This window comes from Maylandia zebra, linkage group LG9, assembly GCF_041146795.1.
Source record: "Maylandia zebra isolate NMK-2024a linkage group LG9, Mzebra_GT3a, whole genome shotgun sequence".
In the NCBI taxonomy this organism is placed as follows: Eukaryota; Metazoa; Chordata; class Actinopteri; order Cichliformes; family Cichlidae; genus Maylandia; species Maylandia zebra.
In genome coordinates, this window is record NC_135175.1 from 29,242,056 (window position 1) to 29,262,684 (window position 20,629).

Consider the following 20,629-nt stretch of genomic DNA (forward strand, 5'->3'; position numbering starts at 1 on the left):
TTTTATCTTTGTCTGATATTTAAACTTGCTTGTTGTTGTGAAACATTTAAGTGTGACAAACAGAAACACAGGCAAACACTTTTTCACATCACTGTAGATAGAGAGAGAGCCACAGTGAGAGATATCATTTCAAAGACAATTTGGAAAGTATGGATGCTCCTACCACCAATTGGCTCCTTCTTATGTCCTTTTTATTTGTATTTTTGTATCAAACATAGCCAACGCAGAGGGAATACAGTCAGAGAAATAATAAAACTCTTGTGTTGCAGGGTTTCATTTATTTGTTTATTCCTTCTCAAGCATCATATTAAATAAACTTCCCTTGGAGATTTGTCTAGTCAGCTGGGACACAACTACACTATGAGGCAGCCACCATGCAGGATCCACATATTAGCTTATGAGTAACTGGGACAAGATTCAACACAGCTGTATGATTTCAATATGTCATCCACACATATGGGTTGCAAATATTTCCCCGGAGCCTGGAGCTGAAACTGGAGTCTGGAGAATCAATTGTGTTCCTCACACAACACACACTTCATAAAAAATGATTTTACCAAGTTCTCAGCAGGGAAATCTCCTGAGATAAGAAAACTTACTGTCCACGTTTGTTCATGTCTGCTTTTGTAGTTTTTAACTGTTTTCCTGTCTTAGTTTTGCAAAATACTGATGTGAGAGGATTTTTCTTTGATGTTCCCATGAAGGATGCCTCAAGCAAAAGAAGAAACAGCCCTCTGAAAAAATTCCTCAAATCAGTTTTGCAAACAATTTTTCAAACAACAACTACAGTCACCGCCCAGTTTCTACCTGTTTGATGTTCCTTCTTAATCTGCCTGCAAGTTCTGCTTTTCATCTTTCTCCTTATTTTGGAAGCAATGAGACGTTATTTAGCTCAAAGATGAGTAAGTTCCTAGCTTCAGGTAAAAACACACGCGTATGAAACAAGCAGAAATACATCACACACACAAACACACACACACACACACACACACACACACACACACACACACACACATATATATATATAGCTTGTCAGCAGGGATTATATATAGCTTATATATAGCTTGGAATAGCTTGTGCTTTGTTTATGATTCCACGCTGCTATGAATGTTGCTCTTTTGTTAAACACTATAAACATTATCCGATGTTGTCATGACTTTGAATTCTCCTTTATTATTTGTTGCTTACTGTTTATAATATTCCTTATACTTAATTTTCTCGCTCTTTAGGATTTTGAGCCTTAGTTGCTTATTCGAGTTCCTGTTGATTTTCCATTAGGGTTTAATTTGTATTAATCCTTATTGTTATGATTGTTTTTATAACCTTGTGTCCTTCTATTTCAAGTTTGAGTGTTTTAGGTTCTTGCCAGTGTTTTATTATAATAGTTGTTTGTTTTCTGCGTCTTTGTACTTTTAATTGTGCTGTCTTGTTTATCTTGATTCGTTTCCTCTGCTTTGTGTTGGCCATCTTTTCCCACTTCCCTTGGCAACTTTCAGTGTGTCCCAGTATAAACAGCCATGTCTTTTCATCTCTTTTTTGTGTTGCATCATATCGTGTTCTGCCGGCTTGTTTGCCTTGTGTGTTTACTTGCATGTTTCTGGGATTGCATTTCTTATCTTTCTGGAAATTTACATGATTTTGTTTTTTGGACTTTCAAAAACAGATATTATAAAAGCTTATAAATAAATGGCTCTACCTCTCAGAATGTTTGCATTTAAGCCTAACCTGTGCATTGTCTATGACAAATGTTAGTTTCTACAGTACTCATAATGTGTCCAGTTCCATTCCCTACACTGCAAACATTATTTTGTAGGAAGTAGCAATTTTTTCTCCACCCATTTCAAAATATTTGATGTAGTTTCAGCCTCAGGTGTCCTTCCAGAAGTCTCTGGGGTCTTTTAAGCATATCTCAGTTACACCAATAAAATGCAATGTAGCTGCACTAGAAGGAGTACTGAAAACCACATAAATATTTTTTCACACCCTGGAACAAAAGCAAAACAAGCCAGAAACAAAAAATCTCAATTTTTGCTTCTTTTTTTTTTTTTTTAGGCTAGACGACTCTCATTTATTATTAAAAAATAAATCATTAGAATTTGTCAAAAGGACTCAAGTGTATTATTTTAACAACCGTTCAACCAGGGTATTTAATGCTGCTAAAAGAGAAAATGGTCCATTGTGCACTGTATAACTTGACAGTTACTTTCTGTTATCCTTAATGATTGTTAACAGAAGTGAAATAGTGCCGTGGCCTTCCTTTCACAGACAGGAGTTTGAGAAAGCTCAGTGGTTTTGTCTCTTATGAAGGCAAATCAAAGTGTTTTATATATTCTGTCCCTCATTCAGCTGAATGTCAGACACACTCATCGGCGTCTCCCTGAAGACCTCATTATCCTCTTAATTTCCAATAATTTCAAAGACAAATGAGTACACCTGGCCTCCCAAGCAATCCTGTCAATGAAGAACACAGGAGACTGTATCATCCTCGCCTCTCCCACCATAGATAAATGGGCTGATGATCAAAACCTATTTTTCTCCCCCTACTCTAAGTAGAACTTCATTCTCATACTAGCAATTTCCTTTTCTTTCACATTCACAGGCAGGGTTTCATGCAGTCTGCAATGCATCTGATTTGCTGCTGGGGTGTAGCTAATTTGGTTAACACTGACATACAATCTGACATAGAACTCAACAGTTTGCAGCTTTTATACTGTGTTTGGCTTTGACATGACCAGGCCCCAGTGCAAGATAGTCAGCAGGGCAAAGCATCAATAAAGTTCCTTTCTCTACTCAATGTATTCAATCTCTTGCCTCTGCTCCTTAGAGCATGCCACAACTGTTATTATTATACACACTGATTAAAACAAAAATTGGCCATTAGTGGCCATATGCACTCCACAGAGGCAGCTCGCTCAGTCTTGCAATATCACATTTAGACACACCATTATATACTGGCAATGGCAAATGAAAGAAATAAAGGCATCTAGCATGTAATGGCATATAAAACATCCAGCAACAGTGAAATGCACTGCGTGGAAGACAATTATGAATAAAGTGAATTCTATAAAACAGGCATCTGTGCTCTACATCACAAAACCAAGTGTTAGAGCATCATAATAGGTGAAAAGAATCAGCGACAGTGTTCCAGCTTATTAACAACATAGCTCATGGCTGCACATTTGTATTATAAAGACAAAACAAAAATGTGAAGGCTGATTATTACCTCACTTTCACCTTCACATGCTGGTGCATTTGTGTGAACTTTAGCACGTACAAGTTGTGTGCTGTTGCACTGCTAGTGTGTGATCCAGCCATATTGTCATACTCTTCTCTTCTCCTCTCTTCAAAGGAGTGACCATTTTTCACAGCTTTGCTGTCTTTTTCCAGTTGCTTCTGTTAGTTTTCTCCCAAAAGGTTGATTTTGTTCATCTGGACGTTTTGGGACTTACTTACCTGGATGATTGAGCATGCATCAACACTGTTAGTTTTCTGTTTTGTAACTGGCTTTTCTGTTTATTACTGTCTGTCGTGCTGTCTGCATGTGGATTTGCCGCCTTCTTTCAGCAGTTCTCTTTAGGGGTCATCACAGTGGACCATCTGCCTCCATCTCACCTTATTCTAGCATCCTCCTCTGTCACACCAACCTTCTGGATGTCTCCCTTCACTACATCCGTGTGTCTTCTCTGTGGTGTTCCTGTTTTCCTCCTTCCTGAAAGCTCCATATTCAAAATCCTTCATGCAGTATATTCACTATCCCTCTTTTGCAGATGTCCAACATGTCAGCATCTCTACCTTTTTTTCCAAACTGCTCGACCTTAGCTGTCCTTCTGATACACTAATTCTTAATTGTGCCTGTCCTGGCCAAAAATCAATCTTGTCATCTTGCTCAGCCTCTTCTTTCTTTTTTTTGTTAGTGCCACCATCTCCAAACGAGACTTCATATGAGATCTCACTGACATTTTGTAAACATTTCCTTAATTCTTGTGGGTATCCTTTTATGAGAATCATCCCTGGCAATTATCTCCACCGACTGCATCTTGCCTGCAGTCTTCTACATGTCTCTTATGCACTGTGCGCTGATTTAGATGGTTGACCACAGGATTTTAAACTCATCTACCTTCATAAACTTCTCTATATGTTCACATTTCAGCCTGTGTCCTTCTCATTTGCACACATGTTAACTCAACTTACTATTTTCTATATCTTCATTGTATAGCTAATCAACGTTATGCACCCGTAGTTGTCATGGCTCTGCACATCACCCATATAATTGAAAATTGGCAATAGTGCACGTAGTCCCCATTCACATGGGTTTTTCTACTTCTGTAAAGACCCTATAGTAAAACATGTGAACAAATTTAACAACATGGGATTCATCTGTTAATCCTTATTCTAATTTGAAATGTAATTTAGGAGTATGTGCTAATAAACCACCCATATCTGTGTTTTTAATGTACAAACTGTTTGATTATTTTCCTGCTTAATAAAGAATTGAGCTTGGCAACCAGACTAATGTATGTACTTTCTTCTTATCATTAACATTTCTTTAGCACTTTTTTGTAATGGAAAGAAGGTTCCCCAGCTGAACCTGCCATTCAGCTACAGTTTTTCTGTGTGGAGTTGAATGTTTTCCATGTGCCTTGTGACGTCTTACCAGGCACTTGGGGTTCCACCCACCATCCCAAGGCGGGATACTTGAGATGTTATTTCAGTTGGAGAAATTGAAATAGCATCTCAAGCATGGCTCTCTGACTTTGTGTTAGCCCTGTGACACTGGTAGCTTGTCCAGGGTGTTTTCTCCTTCTCATCCATTGTCAGCAGGGATAGATTCCTGTCCTCTGATGACCCTGAATTGGACAAGACGTTATGAAAATGGATAGGATGAAGAAAGACTTGTCTCTGCACACCCTGAGTCTTCAGAGGCTCTAGCCCTAGTAGCCAAGTAGTATAATGTACCTGTCTTTATAAACATTTTACTGGCTTTAAAAATTTAAGAGCAATTGAATTTGCACATAGCATAGTTGATTTCCTTGGTCAAGTCAGTACAAATATTTTATTAAGTTCTGATCAGACCGCCTGTATGTTTTCCCCTTTATCTCTGTCTGTGCATAAAGTTGCTATAGACCACCTCAAATAAATAAATTAACACCAAATACCTACAAAAAATATGTTAATAATATCACAAATTTTCTATTTGTGTATCTTTTTCATATTTTGACTCTTAGAGGTAAATTTTGCCAAGTAGGCTCATAGACTTGAATAAATTTTAAGGAATTTGTGAATGCTGGCATGTGTAGTAATTGTGGGTATCACAGATGTTAAAACAGTATGTTGAATTAAGCCTGTGAACTCTGATGAGACCTGAACTCACTCATACGGTGCTGACAGCACACAGGCTTACATTAATCCCACAAGAGACCAAAATTACCAAGTTAAAAACACCTAATTTTAATTTGATGCAGGAAAGTGTGATTCTCCCAAATGAGCTCAAGGAATACATTAGTTATGCCATGTGTGCAGTACATATGGCTTATTTAACACTTAATCATTTAGACTGGTGTGATTTCCAACTGTCAGAGTGGTGGGGGGGAGACCAGAGAACCTTGATGAATTGTTAATGCTTGTAATACAACTGCAGTAATCACTTGTTTTGTTTATGGGGCTGTTGACAGTTGGGAAGGTATCAGGAGCTGTTCACAGCAAGGAAGGGATCACTTCTCTATTATTAGTGAAGGGCTGTACAAATTGCTTGCAGCTGTCTTGACTCACATATTAGCAGTCTTCAAATCTAACACATGTTCTCAGAAGATGAAAAACTTTGTGAGTGTTTGTTCTTTAGTTATAGATTCTTACTGGACATCTAATTCCTTACTTTAACATTATGTAAATTTTATGGCAAGATAACTACAATGTAGACTGGAAGTGTAAACAAACACAAACAAATCAACAACCAAATGCAACTTTAAAAGAAGAGTAGAAATAGAGGGAGTAGAACTTGTTCAAAGTTAAAACATCACTTTTTTATGTAAATGATTTCACATAAGCTGTCCAACGAAAACTTTCCTGTTTCAGTAGGAAAGCTTATGTGGGAAAAGAGCCACATCAGGGACTAATTAGTGCATGGAACCCTGACGTTGGAGCAAAGATTTGATATGAGGATGTTTTGCCTAAACTTACACAGCATTGGTTTGTCACTCCAAAGAGATCTAATGCATCATTCTGGCGTGGTTCATTATCCCCTGTGTGTTAACTTAATATATTCCTTCTCCATTTATAGTCACTATAAACTTACAATACAAACACAATGTAAAGGCCCAACCCCATTTTTTCTAAACAGCCTATGACAAGTAAACTTTTTTAACATTAAGATAAGCCAGTGGAGACAAGACAGGGGACTTGAGAGAGAGCAAGGAAAAGACACAAGTTTGAGCACTTTGAACCTGACAGTATAACGCATTATTTGCTCTCATTTCTTTAATTTTATGTATGAAAAATGAACATAATCACAGTTTAACTGACATAAAATTATATTTTTGCACAAAAAAGGCAATTTCCAAAATCTTAGCATATTTAACATGGCATTATGTGCAATAATTCCTTGAAAACTTGGAAACTGGTTACCTAAAGTGGAGGGCAAAAGACAAAATGGCAGTGCTAAGAAAAATATCTACAGTAGGTAAACAGTATCTGAAGGTCATGTCCTTAAGAAACAGGAAAAAGAAAATCAACAAAGATTTGACATAGAGCTGATCCATCCATTTCTCACCAAAGCCTCATCAGAAAGTGTGTACACGAGGAAAATTGTCAAGAAGTCATTCTTAATCAAGAGAAACGGGTAGAGAAGGCTGAAGTATGCCAAATTAGACAGGAAGTGGACTGAAAACCAGGGGAAAAGTTGTTATAGTGATAAATCCAAACTTGATTTTTCTGTTCGCTATTGTAAGCTGTATGTAGAGGCGATTAGGAGAGAGGTATAATACTGAATGTCTACAGCCATCTGTAAAACCTGTTGGAAATGGAGGTGAAGACTAAGAAAGTGTGAGCTTGCCTAACAGAGTTCATGTTGTGCTGAAGAATAAATGTGGTCATACCAAATACTGACTTCCAAGCTTAATAAAATTATACAAACTCTTTGATGTTTTGGGGGGTTTTTTTACCTTAAATACTGCATTTCACTATATTTCGTTTGAGTGTTTCAATTCACTAAAACCATTTCCAAACTAAATGTGGAAATTTGGAAGAAAACAAAAAATAAATAAGAGGTGGCTCAAAACCTTTTTAGAGTACTTAAATGAAATTTTTACAGTGACATTTGTACCTGTAACCTGTTACATTTTTTTGTCTATTGTACACTTAAATAATATTAATTAGCCTCTGAGTGCTAATATACTGGTATTTAAAACTGTACTAATCAGAACTAAACTAACAAAAAACAAAAAAAAAATAATTAAATAAATAACATTATTTTTACATGTAACACTATTTTCTAACTAATTAATCTTACTGTGCAGTTCAGACTACTGATTGAGTTCCACCTTAACACAAGCAATTTGCAATCACGGTTTGCTCAATGTGCATTAAAAAGAATGTTAATTTTTCTCTTGTTCGTGAAGAGGTTTCAATTTCATGATGTAGCTTTATATTAGTCACACAGTAGTGAAGGAAGTCAGCAGCAGCCTGTCCCCATTCCCCTCCTGCACAACTTTTCAAGGCTATCTAGGTCAGCTGTCTCCATGATGGTGCTGTTGTAAGCCATGAGTTTAGGTCCTTCATTGTTTATTCTATCATGTCACTGGAAATTATCTGTTACTGCAGAAGTGAAGTATTAGGAAGACAAAGCTCTCTGGGGACACCTCAGGCCCTCCAAGGTTTGGAGGCCTATCTCCACCCATCACCACTTCCCCTGCCGGTGGCGGACTCCCTCAGGTGTCGGTGTGTTGGTGGTTCTTTGTGTCTGGGGGTGGGCGTCCGGGTACACACCGGCTCACTCCTTGGCGGCCGCTTGTCGGGGCCTGGGACCTGGGGCTCGCTTGGGCCCCTTTGGAGGTGGGGTGCCCCCGGCCTCTCGGCCTGGGGCTCGGTCACTCAGGCACAGCTGGGGGCCGGCGGAGCTCACGGGCGCGTCACTGCAACTCCCCCTGACTTCTGCTCCGCGGCTGCTGGGCGAGCCCTCATCTGGGACTCTCCTCAGCTCTTACTGGAACAGTGGCGCGGCTGCCCCTCTGTTGGTCTTCCATGGTCTCTTGTGTTCTGGGGGCCTCTGGATGTCTGGAGTTTTGATCTCCTCCATACCCGCTTCACACCCTGGAGGACGGGGCTGTGGCCCCCCCACACTCCCTAGCAGATCATTACATGGAGAAACCTTTGGAATGCAAGCATGCTGATCCACACAGGTATGCACACATGGGTATTCACAGACGCGGACTAAAGCTTTCTTGGCTGCTACCTCAAAGCACACTGTGCGCTGTCTATCTTGCGTGCTGCACAATATCGTTTATTATTTAGTAAATATTGATATCTATGACTAGCTAGTTTATTGTGATGGTGCTTTGTTTTCTCTATTATTATGTTGCTCTTTGTTGTTTGCTGTCTCCTCTGTTTGTTTTTTTTGTTTGTTTGTTTTTTTCTCCATACAGGTGACCCAGGAGTTCTTTTTTTTTTCTCTCTCTTCCCCCCCTTCTCACCGTCTCTTCTCCCCTTTGGTTTTCTTTCTTTCTCTCCCCCTCTTTCTCTCATTCATTCCCCCTGTCCTATTTATTAAAAAAAAAAAAAAAATGACAAAGGATGAACTGAAGCTCTGCCATCACGTAATGTCGCATACTGCTGTTTCTGATGTCATTTAAAAAAAAAAAAAAAAAAAGGAAGACAAAGCTAAAAAAAAATAATTAAAAAAATCCGTCTGTATTCCCTGAAAACAGTAAAAGCTACATAAATCAGTTATATAATTGTGTTTTCTAAAAAGACTCATTTTTAAAGACTGAACTCAGAGGCACACAGTTTTCCCATTATAACCTCTCAACAGTTATAAACATCAGTGGGATAAGTGACACTGATAAGTCATTTTGCATCTTATAAGATGATATTCCAACTTCTACAAAGTACTTTTTAAAAATCAAACAAACCTCTGCAGCACAGACTTTGGGTAAAACAACTTTAATGATCATGAGCTTGAATTTGAAAGGATTTTTGCTCTCTTTGATCGTTTATTTCCAGTTCACCTTCACATACTCCAGAGTCATGAACATTTATAATATGCAAAGTATTCTCCATTAAACCATAATCCATGTGAAAGCTTCATACCTGCTTGGCACCTTCTGACCTCAAATGCTATGAAAAGCAGCACTGGTTGGGTCTACTGGTCCTTAGTAAAAATATAATTTAAAAAAAAGGGAGAGAAACACCTTAAAGTGCAATTAAAGCTGTTTTAGTATGCAATTTGCACTGTAAACAAACTCTACTATAAAATGCATGGTTCCATCCCCAAAACATATGAAGGTGTTATAGGTGAAGGAGGCAGTAAAATATAACCCTTTGCAAAAGGACTAGTATTAGATAATCCATTCTGCTTCTTTTGACAAAAGATAAAAACCTGGGGAGCTTTTTCCCCAACAAATATCCTCATATGGTTGAGATATTACCCCTGCCTTATCGCAGAAACATAGGGACAGTGCTTTGATAGATTGTGGCTCTGTAAGAAATCTTTATTCAGGGAGTGATGGTTTAATCCATGTAAACCTCTGTCTGTGTCTAACACTTATCTTACCATTCACTTTTTACAAAAGCCCAATTTAGCACTCTTCTGGAAACTTTACACCACTTTTTAATTAGTTGCCATTTGATTTCATTTTTCAGCTAGAACTCGTTCTGTAAGTGTCATGTATGCTTAATTTCCTAACAAGTAACTAATTGCCTCGAGATTAGTTTTTCCAGTCATGGATGAAAAAATCTCTTTCCCTTAAAAAGCTTCACTCTCCACAAGACTTATCTTTTGCACAAATTGCATGCCTATGGACGTGATAAGAACATGCTGTGCACAATAGAATGATATTACATCAGCTTGGGAAATTATGTTCATTTCATGTCATTAGGCTCGTGAGGAGAGGCCGCAGTGTAGCATAAAGATCACACTATCCATTAGGGGTCAAACTCAATGCCTTCAAATGAAATAGGATCCTTAATTACATATAGTAAAATTGGCTAATTGTGCAGCTAAATCATTTAGAGAAAGTAAAATGATTTCCTCCCCTGAGGCTGTTTATTGACTTCGACATCATCAACTATAGGAAAGTTTAAACTTGATTAACCAAAATCAGTTGCATCCACTTAATGGATGGATTGGTCAAAGGAGATTTCCTTCATTGGATGGAGGAGATTGAGAGAGCCATCACAAGCACAAGTAGAAGGCAAGGCAAGCGTCACCTCTCATCTTAGAGCCTTTTTGTCAGATGGGACCTCTCGTATGAGAGTTGAAACATCTCCAAGAACCTAAAATGAAGTCCAGTTTCCTTTAACTCAAGTGCTTAATACTACAGTGACCTGGAGGACTCAGAGCCTACACATGGAGCCTCCAGCTTCTTCACAGTGGACCTCAAATTGCCCTCAAATTCCCCCACTTAAAGTGCTACATACTGTATGTCAATTTAAGAAACACTGGACGGCTGCGTGAAAGTGGCAACATTCAGTAACACTAATGAAAAGACTTTGTGAAAGTTGTATATCATAGTTATTTTGATTAGGCAGTAATAGATGAAGTGTGCATAGTCCAAACATCCCACAGTCTACATTCCAGGTTCATGTTGATCGCTAATAAAACTGAATGCTCATTAGCGCATATGCTCATTAGAGAATGTTTCTGACTGACAAAGAAAACGCATGCTTAATTGGTGATGGAAACATTGTTTCTAAACTAATCAACATATCATTTTTGCTACATAGATGGACCTTGCAACAATTTGCCACAGAGATTGAATCAAAATACGTTTTGGCTGAAAGAGGAAAATGTGGTAAAGTACATTTTGACCCTACCTGCTTTGTAAATGCATACCGCTTTCAATCTTCAACCAGCAGATAATTCAACCATTTAGGTTGAGGCCAACATCGTCCGGAGTATGACTCCATGTTTTCTGTACTTTAAATTTTCACTTGTTTACTCATACAACCCTATTGCTTGAGGAAAGACATTTAGATGATTTAGAAGCCTATGAGTCATCAGAAATTTGCAGATTTGTACGATATAGTTCCCTTGGCAGTCACACCAGTAAAGAATGATTTTATGAAGGATGGGGGGGACATGTAAAGGATTATGGCAATTAAGATTTGACTACCTGTTGCTGTTTTTCCCTGATAGTCAAATGATTTTGATTCAAAACACCTCAAATAGAAGAAACGGAAAAGTAGCCGCTGCATGTCAGTTTCAGGAAGTTCTCTGCTTGGCTCTCAGTGACCCTTGCTTGGGGGCCAGCCTCGGGCTCCTCAAACATGCTAGAAAAATTTCTGTGCCTGTCTCTCTGTTTCAATCAAATTGTGAAAAATGACAAAAGCAAGTCAAGTCTGTTCTGTTAGCAGAGGGAAATGTTGAGCAAGGAAACATGGAGGCAGAAAGAATGAGGCAGACGATTTTTATAGTCATGAGTGGTGGGGGTCTGAAATATTCATTATGTTCCCTTTGTCTTTCTCGAGAGCATCGTCAGCATTTCTGAGGCAACCAACATTGAACAAGAGCATGTCAGAAAAAAGTAGTTAGGGCTGGGTAGTGCTATAACATTTCTACAGGTTCTGATATGTGTTTAATAGGTTTTGCTTCCTGTAATGACCTAAATGAAAGCACATTGTGCTTTTTATCAAAGAGCTGTGGAAAAGCTAGTTATGTTAATTTCTATGTGAAGGCATTTGACAAAACTGGCAAAATCCAGAAACCACAGCAAAATTGTGTGGACTGTTTTGGGGATTGAATATGCCCCTGGATATTTTATCCCTGTTTGAGCCCGACAAAGGTGTGCCTGTAATACACTAATTGCTCTCTCTACCTTGCTTGCAGGAGAAAATCAAGCAGTGAGAGCAAGAAAGAGTTGGGCAGTTATAATATATGAATGTGAAAAGCTAGAGAAATCAAAAATTGACTTCATCACCTTTTTGACTTTGAGTTGTGCTTTCAGAAATGTCCGGTCTGTAGTAAACAGCTTCTGAAGAAAGGCTCCACAACAACCATTAAAATTGAAAAGTCAACCATGAAGTGACTCCAGTGGATATTAAGGATATCGAGGTTGCATCTTTTTTGTCTGTGTTCTCTTTCTAAAAAAAATAAAAATAAAAAATCTTGAAAGGAAAAATATTAATGGAAACACTCCCCCCCCCACACACACACACACACACATTTTGCCATGTAATGGCCAAAACTGTTTAAATTAATCTTTCACCTCATAATTCTACCCATAATGCACCATAATGAAAAAGTGAAAACAGTTTACTTGAAATTATTGCAAATTTAGTAAAAATCAAAAGCAAAAAATTTTTACTTACAAAAGCATACACAGCCTTTGCTTAATACTTTGTTGAAGCACTTTTGGCAGCAATTATAGCTTTTAGTCTTTTTGGGTAAGATGCTACAAGCTTGGCTCAACTATTTTGGAGCAATTTCTTCCATTCTTCTTTGCAGTTCCTCCCAAACTCTACCAGTTTGGATGGTCATTCTCCAATATTTCCAGAGATGTTCAGTTGGGTTCAAGTCTGGGCTCGAGCTGGGTCACTCAGAGACATTCACAGAGTGCTCACAAAGCCACTCCTTTGTTATCTTGGCTCTCTTCTTAGGGTTGTTGTCCTATTGGAAGATAATCCTTCCAAGGTCCAGAGTGCTTTGGAGCAGGTTATCATCAAGGATGTCTCTGTACATTGCTGCATTCATCTTTCCATCGACCCTGACTAGTCTCACAGGTCTTCCTGCTGAAAAACATCCCCACTGCCATGCTTCACTGTACGGATGTATTAGCCAGATGATGAGTGGTGCCTGGTTTTCTCCAGATATAACACTTGGCATTCAGACCAAAGAGTTCAATCTTTGTTTGATCAGACCAGGGTATTTAGGTGAGCTGTCATGTAGTGGCTTCCATCTGGCCATTATGCCATACAGGCTTGATTGGTGAAGGGCTGCAGAAATATTTGTGGAGAGGGGGGAACCTTCGAAAAGGCCAGAGTAACACTGGAAATTGTAGAAACATCTCACAGATGAACGCAAGTGAGTTTGACTTTCATGGAAAAGGCTGTGAATATCTGTGGATTATTATTTTATTTTTTAATAATCTTTGTAATTATGGTATGTGTAGAATTTTAAGGTGAGAAATGAATTTCATCCATTTTGGAATTAGACTGTAACATGACAAAATATGGAACAAGTAAAGCACTGTGAATACATGCAGACGCACTGTACATTTATTCTTTGCAAATATATATACCTCAGCCCTCTGCACCCCTTTATGGCCGCATGTGCTCTGTTTCCCTATAACTGCTGTGGATGGCCAGCAATTTTCTACAAGCAACTATGAAATCATTTTTGAGACCTTATATTTAAATTTACTTGAATAACACCAACACAGAAAAAATAGATATGCCAATGAAATATTCTGTAGTGTTTTACATTTGTACCCGAGATACTTTAAATGTTCTGGTCAGTGTTTCACCTCAGATGTGAAGCGTCGACATATGTTTGCTCTGGATGAGGCTGTTAAACTTTGTAAAATGAGTCCGATACAGGTCGACGAGTCAGTTCACTTTTAACCAATATGAATGATGATTTGCTGAGAATATCCTTAACTTTTCTATTGGTTTCAATGCTGTGTCAGTGTTAGTGAACCTTCTAACATTGTCAGACTCAGGGAATTAGCAAATAAACTCTTACAAAGTGGGAATTTAATCAATCTGCTTATTACAGGAAAGTGTGATTTTTAGGATACTTGAGCCTAACATTAGCTAGCATAAAGGTTCATCATCAGTTGATATTTAGCCACCTTGTTGTCAGCTGTCCAGAGCAAGAAGGGTCATAAGCATGTTTAAGCATGCTGATGCCTGTTTTCTGACTTCAGTTCAGGAAATGAGGCTACAGGTAAGGAGGAAGAGGATAAGGGAATACATAGTGCAGTCAGACGAACAATAGGATGAGAAAGAGATGAAAGTCTAAAATTATAAATCTTAAATAGAGAGGTGTTTAGTGTTCACCAGATTTCCCATTTCTTTCTTTCTTTGGGAATTCTCACGACTCTCGAACATTATTGGGGTATAGATGGTTAACTGGATAAGTAAGTACTTTCCTTTTTCTTAGTTAACAAGTGAGAAGTCAGCCTAACAACCACATAAAATAAACAAAACACATTGTAAGCTCATTTTGCTGGAGGTTTCATTGTTGCGCATATGGCTGCCTCAGCACCATCCTCTGTGTGTTGAATCATGAATAGCTTTGGTAATGCCTCCCACCATGATAATTCCATGCTGTGCTGTTATATCCATGCTTGGAGGAAGAAGACAAATGTACAAATTTTCACATATCCACTTATATGGATTTCAGGACTTTATTGAGCATTAAAAAATATACAACAAGGAAAATATCATTTTCCTTTCCCCATATTTATGTTTTTCCTTTTCAAAATCTGATTTAATGCTTCCAGATGAACGACCCATGATCCAAAGGGACAAAATGAAAAACAAAATAAATAAAAATAGAGCAGTCCTTTTTAGTTCAACAGTATAAGTTGGAAACCACTGAAACAGTTAGCATATCTGTTTGTTGATATCCTTCACTGAAAATCTGAAAAACGGATTTCAAACAGATTTGGTTTGAACAAGACTGAAATCACAGACTAGGTCGTCACATCTGACTCTGGATCTCCGTAGAGTTCTGCTAGTTTCTGGAACTGGGGTCCCCAGTTATCCAGATAGTTAAAATCCTGCTCCGAATGTGTGCCGGGTGAGTCTAAAGGACTGATGGATCCTGTAGGTGAGCCCTGACCCTCGTAAGCGTAGGTCTGAAGTGAATCGTACGGCGGCACGCTAGTGTCCATGTCGGCCTCCACTAGTTTCTGCTTGATGAATTGATGCACATCCACCTCATCCAGCTCCACAGACGGGCTGCGATGGATGCGGGGCGGGCCGCAATGTTTCCTCCCCTCTGGGCGAATGTCCCGTCGGAACTTGAGCTCCTCTGCGGCAGCCGGGTTACGAAGAGCGATGATGTCGAAAGCCTCCGTGTCCTCCTCGCCACCGCCCTCATCATCATAGGTGACCACATTCTCTCTAATGTCTTCTTCAGAGATGATAAGGGGCTCTTTCTTGCTCCGCCTTAGAGTAATAAACAGGACTACAATTGCTGCAACACAGAAAAAAGATGGTTTGCAGTGTTAGTGCTAATAACGGTGAGGACAGTTAAAAGATGCTAATGTGCTATGTGCTAATATCGGGCCTGTTAAATGTGTTTGTTTCTTAAAAAAAAAAAATCACTGCACCAAAGCTGGGTTTTTTGGCATATATACAGTATATAATTTCCACCAGGATGCTTAAAATAACACGGGGCTAAAAAGCTGGATACCAGTAAGAAGCATTAGAAATCATTAGCAATGAATCCCTGATTATTATTTGAATGCTAACGATTGACACGGTGGCGATGTGCACATCAGAGTCATTGCTGGAGCCAATTCAACCTCATATTCAATCAAAATGTCCAACATTTCAAATACTTTTCTCATGCAATGACTTCTAAGTTTTATGTGAATAGAAAGAATGTGCCTGCTCATCTACATTAAAGGAAATACGGCCTGATGTTGCCAAATGTCTGTACTGACAAGTAGCTTACAGTGTAAAATATATTTTCCAACTCTTAATGAAGTCATGAAGTCAAGTAATACTTGATAAGGTGCTAGAGTTTGAAACTTGTTACTGCAGCTAATGAGAGTTATGCTTCTTTGGGTTAATGATGACCTCTTAGCAATATGTTAACGTGAACATTTATTTAATAAAATGGCTTCAGTGAGAGAAGAAAATTTTTACAGCAGTGCAATATCTAAAAGGAGTTCATTAAGTTACATTAGCACAGACAAGTGAGATATATCAGTATTACTGCAGAGCCGACTGGGCTTCACACTGAAGCTGCATTGCAAGCTACCAGGAGAAAAAACTGTGCATTTTGGCATTGCACATCTAACTGTTATATTCTATATTCACCTAAAAGCAACACACTGTTGTGTTAGATCGGCCTGTAATGATGAGGCACCTAACGCATACAAGGTGAGAGATAGGAAGGTGATGTGTTGGATAAAGAGTAACAGGATTCAGCTTTCATAACCTCAGGGATGCACCGATGCATTTACCTGATCTATTCAAGCAAAATATTTTTTGTATACATATTGCAGTAGATTCGGCATGCTGTAACTGACTATAAAGCAGTTCTGTTGTCAGTGTACCTCAAAACATCCTCTCTTCAAACTTGAGTTAGTCAACCACTGGAGACTTTATTCCAGTAGTTCAATTTTGTAGGTAAGAAAAAAGTAAAACCAAAGTGCAGAGTTTCAACTGAATTAAAAAATCTATACATTACACAAAACACCCTTTTATTTTTGCAACTTTGTAACACTGCTTGGCTTCTTATTAGATCAGATCTATGGATCTGAATTAAACTAGCCTCCTTAAGTTAAGCATGAGGACTCAAATAGTGAAATGTATAAAGAGACATTTTTTCATGTCTTTAATATTTGATTTTTTTTTTAATGGCAAGATAACAACTTTGATGCAGTGAGACACACACACACACACACACACACACACACACACACACACACACACACACACACACACAAAACTGTCTCACTATACCCTCATACACCTGATGAATAAAGTGATTACACTCAAATTCATTAAAAGTTTCACCACTGAGTGTGTTTCCATGCTTGTGTTTTAAAATTTATTTTTAAAAAAGGGTGATTAATCTGTACAACCCCCCCTAAACTTTATTCCACCTGGTGCTTTGCCCAAGTGGGGTTATAGAGGGTGAAAAATGCAATTTGTCTGGGACAGTGCTTATCACTCAGCTTGTTTAAAGCAACCAATTACACAAAGCCACCATGTGACTGTGTGAGGCAACTTGGGAAAATCACTGAGCAGAAAAAGGAAACAATTTATTTTTTGATTATTTATTTAACTTTGTCATGCACGTGTTGTAGCTGATACGGTTAAAACTGTTTTGCACCACGTCTCTCTTGCGCTATCTGCAGTTTAATGCCTCGCTGTGATTTGGAGGTAAACAACCTTAGCATACAGTAAAAATGTTACTGAGACTCTGAGAAAACGCACCTTTATTACTTGCTGGCATTTCATACACCAGACAGCAGTTTCCACAGTTCATGATCTACTTGCATTTAAAGTATATTCCTGTCCACTGTGCAAACTATATTGGAATACACTTTCTCCATTAAAGCTTCATAATGGGCTATTCAGGTCATTCCATGTGGCTAGCCTATACCAGCTATAGGGTATATGTGTTGCTCAGTATAACACTCATGGCACTGGAAGCACTATTTGAGTCTACAGATTTGTGTCAGTTACAGTAGAGACTGTTGCACAAGTCACATTTATTATGTGATTATAGGAGATGTGACTGTGTTGTATTATAAAATTAGGTTTCTACAGTAGTGTGCGAAAGTCTTTAGCTGTTGCTCATTTCCTAATATTTTGCTAGAAAAATGGGAACTAGGTAGAGCAATATGGAAATACAACATATAAGGCAAAAAAAGGATTTGTACAATTCTAACAAGCTTGAAAGTCAATATTTGGTATGAACACCTTTATTCTTCAACATAGAATAGAATAGAATAGAATAGCGTTTATTTTCATTGTACAAGGTACAACGAAATTGGAGTGCCACTCCCTTGGTGCAAAATGCAATAATAAATATAAGTATAAAATATAAAAAGTACAATAAAACAACCAAAGTACTCAAACAATAATAAGTACGATATATACAGAATAGCAAAATTCATATAATGATAATATGAGTAGCAGCATAATATAGTGACAGTGGCAAGTATGGTATAGTTAAGCAGGTTCAATTGTTTTGTGCTTATTTACTACGGTGATAGCTCTGGGAAAGAAGCTATCCCTGAATCTGTTTGTCCTGGTTTTATGTGACCTGTACCGTCGGCCTGACGGTAATAGTTCAAACAGTTGATTACTGGGGTGAGAGTAGTCCTTAATGATATTGCCAGCTCTGCTGAGGTACCGAGAGTTTGCAATGGCCTCCAGGCTGGGCAGAGAGCAGCCAGTGATCTTCTGGGCTGTGTTGATGACCCTCTGCAGTACTTTCCTGTCTGCAACTGAGCACCCTGCATACCATGTTGTATGCAGGACATGAACCGTCTTAGACAATCTTACTTGAAATGTCTTTAACTAGTCCTCAGGAATAGTTCTCCAGGCTTCCTGAAGGACATCCCAAAGCTCTTTTTACTCTGTTCTCTGTCAAGATGATCCCAGAATGGTTCACTAATTTTGAGGTCCAGACTCTGGGGAGGTAAATCCATGACTTCTGCACAGCAGCCTTTCTGTTATCCTCCAGTTAGTTAACCAGTTTCCTTAACGTTTTAATGACATGCTGGACAACATGCCAAGACATTCTGAACCTTTGGCTAATTGGTCTTTGGAAATCACATTGTTGTGAGATACTATGTTACGCCTGTTAAACTGTGTTATCTGTGGACTTTTTCATAGATTTAACTAAAGCACAAATAGTTTGCTTTTGTTTGTTTTCCTTTTTTGTGTGATCCCTCCTAAAATGATCAGGTACAAGGACTGGACTGAAAATGAGTGAAATAGTAGCAGTCAGTGTCCATAGAGAAACTTTCAGAAAGCCTATTGCTCAAGACCAATGGACCATGTGTCTGGCTCCTTGGAAGCAAGACTAAAGAAATGAGTAGTAGCTTAGAACTTTTGCCCTGTGTGATATAATAAGTAACTGGAAACTCATAAGCATCAAACCAAAGGTCAAAGAGAGCAAAACTTGGTTAACTGGAACATTGCTACAGAACTTCTATTATTTTTATGGATCAATATGCAAGCCATGGAGTTCATTATTTATATTTCAAATATGCAAGACAGGCTTTAAAATCATTATTAGAAAAAAAAAACGCGGTTTGTAAATAAGAGATGGAGTCCTGAGGGAAAAGAATGAGTCAATCAGACTAACACTGACACTTTGACTAGTAGCCATTTTATTTGTACTAAAACGAAAGGCAAGTTTCAAGGCTTATTACATAAAATAAGATGCTAAAATGAACTTAAATCTTACCCTTGAAATGATATTTATGGTAATCTGTGTCAGTACAAACTCATAAGGGTTTAGATATCAAGGAGGCTGTAGAGATTATTCTAAAATTCCTCATTTAACCCAGCTAGTAAAGTAATAGTGTACTATTTCCTCCATAGTGAGTTAATATTAGTATTGGAAACTACATCCAAACAATGATGGGCTTATGAATATTTTAAGCTATTTAAGGCATGCGTAAAGGTCATTATCAGCTGAATCATTAGTTTGCATCCCTTTCTGGTTTGCTGCAGGCCTAATTAAATGGCTTATTAGAGGGCACAGAGATAAAGCACGGACATTAATCGGACAAACAGAAAACAATCAGCCACAGACAAGTCACACTGACAAGCAAAGATGAGCAAGAACTGAAACTGCGTGCGCTGTGTGTTTAGGCGATACACTGATTTGGTAGCACTTCTCTTTACTAAACAGCTAGCTATAGTTTACATGTTTTTAAAAAAAGATTTTTGTATTTTCTGGTCCAAGGTTTATAGCATATTCATTATTGCACATTAATTAGCTTAAGCAAACTCTCAAAGGCTGCAAAGAGTTTCAAAATAATCAGTGCATGCACATTGTGTTGCTTTCTTTGACTTAGGATACTCCATGTGTGCATAAGCTCTTCCTAATTTGCACTGAGGTCTGATCACAATGACAGCAATATAATGGAAGATGATTAAAGGCCTGTAAGTTTAACGTCATTATGCGGTAAATGTCGAGATACATGTTGGTTGCATGCTAGTACCAAAGCCTAAACACACTGAGATGCTTAGCCTGACAGTACTGAGGGACAGGAGTGTATGACATGCAAAAGAAGTCTCCCAGGGGAATTAAAAAAATGAGCATATCATGTTTAGAGAACGCGCACCATCATTTCAATCCGACATTAAGCTACTTCTTCATTATATTTGGTAAAAGAATGGTGCAGAGGTGCCAAATTTTGAGGAATGGTGAAAAGATGTTGAATTATGAAAAACGACACAGGCAAGAAAAATGGAATGTATTTATTTATTTTTTGACTGGGACACACTGACAAAATCTCAAATTTCTTCGGGTGACCCTCTGTCGAGAGGCGCTACGTGAGAGACAAAGAACCTGAGACTAGAAAGTGTGAAAGCAAAATACAACACAGGTGAAACACAAAAAGAAAGCAGGTGTGATATTTTGTGTCTCTTCCTTGTTCTCTTTGCTTCTCTGTTCAAAACAGGCTCTTTCTTGTGCTGATGATTAGTGATTCAGCATGTGTCTCTCACTCAAGGGTTTGCACCAAACAGTGGTGATGGCCTTTTGTTCGTC

General features: G+C 38.3%; 2 protein-coding genes across 5 annotated transcripts in view; both read right to left on the reverse strand.

The window, feature by feature from the left end:
* LOC143420332 (uncharacterized) overlaps window positions 1–20,629 on the reverse strand; it is a 466,151-nt gene that overhangs the window by 179,803 nt on the left and 265,719 nt on the right. The window lies entirely within an intron of this gene.
* LOC101477649 (cadherin-18) overlaps window positions 14,520–20,629 on the reverse strand; it is a 192,022-nt gene continuing 185,912 nt past the window's right edge. For all 4 annotated transcript variants that reach the window (XM_076888311.1, XM_076888310.1, XM_076888312.1 and 1 more), the window contains exon 12: window positions 14,520–15,352. In XM_076888311.1, coding sequence (XP_076744426.1) covers window positions 14,847–15,352 — 506 coding nt within the window. In that variant the 3' untranslated portion in view covers window positions 14,520–14,846. The remainder of the gene's footprint in view (window positions 15,353–20,629) is intronic.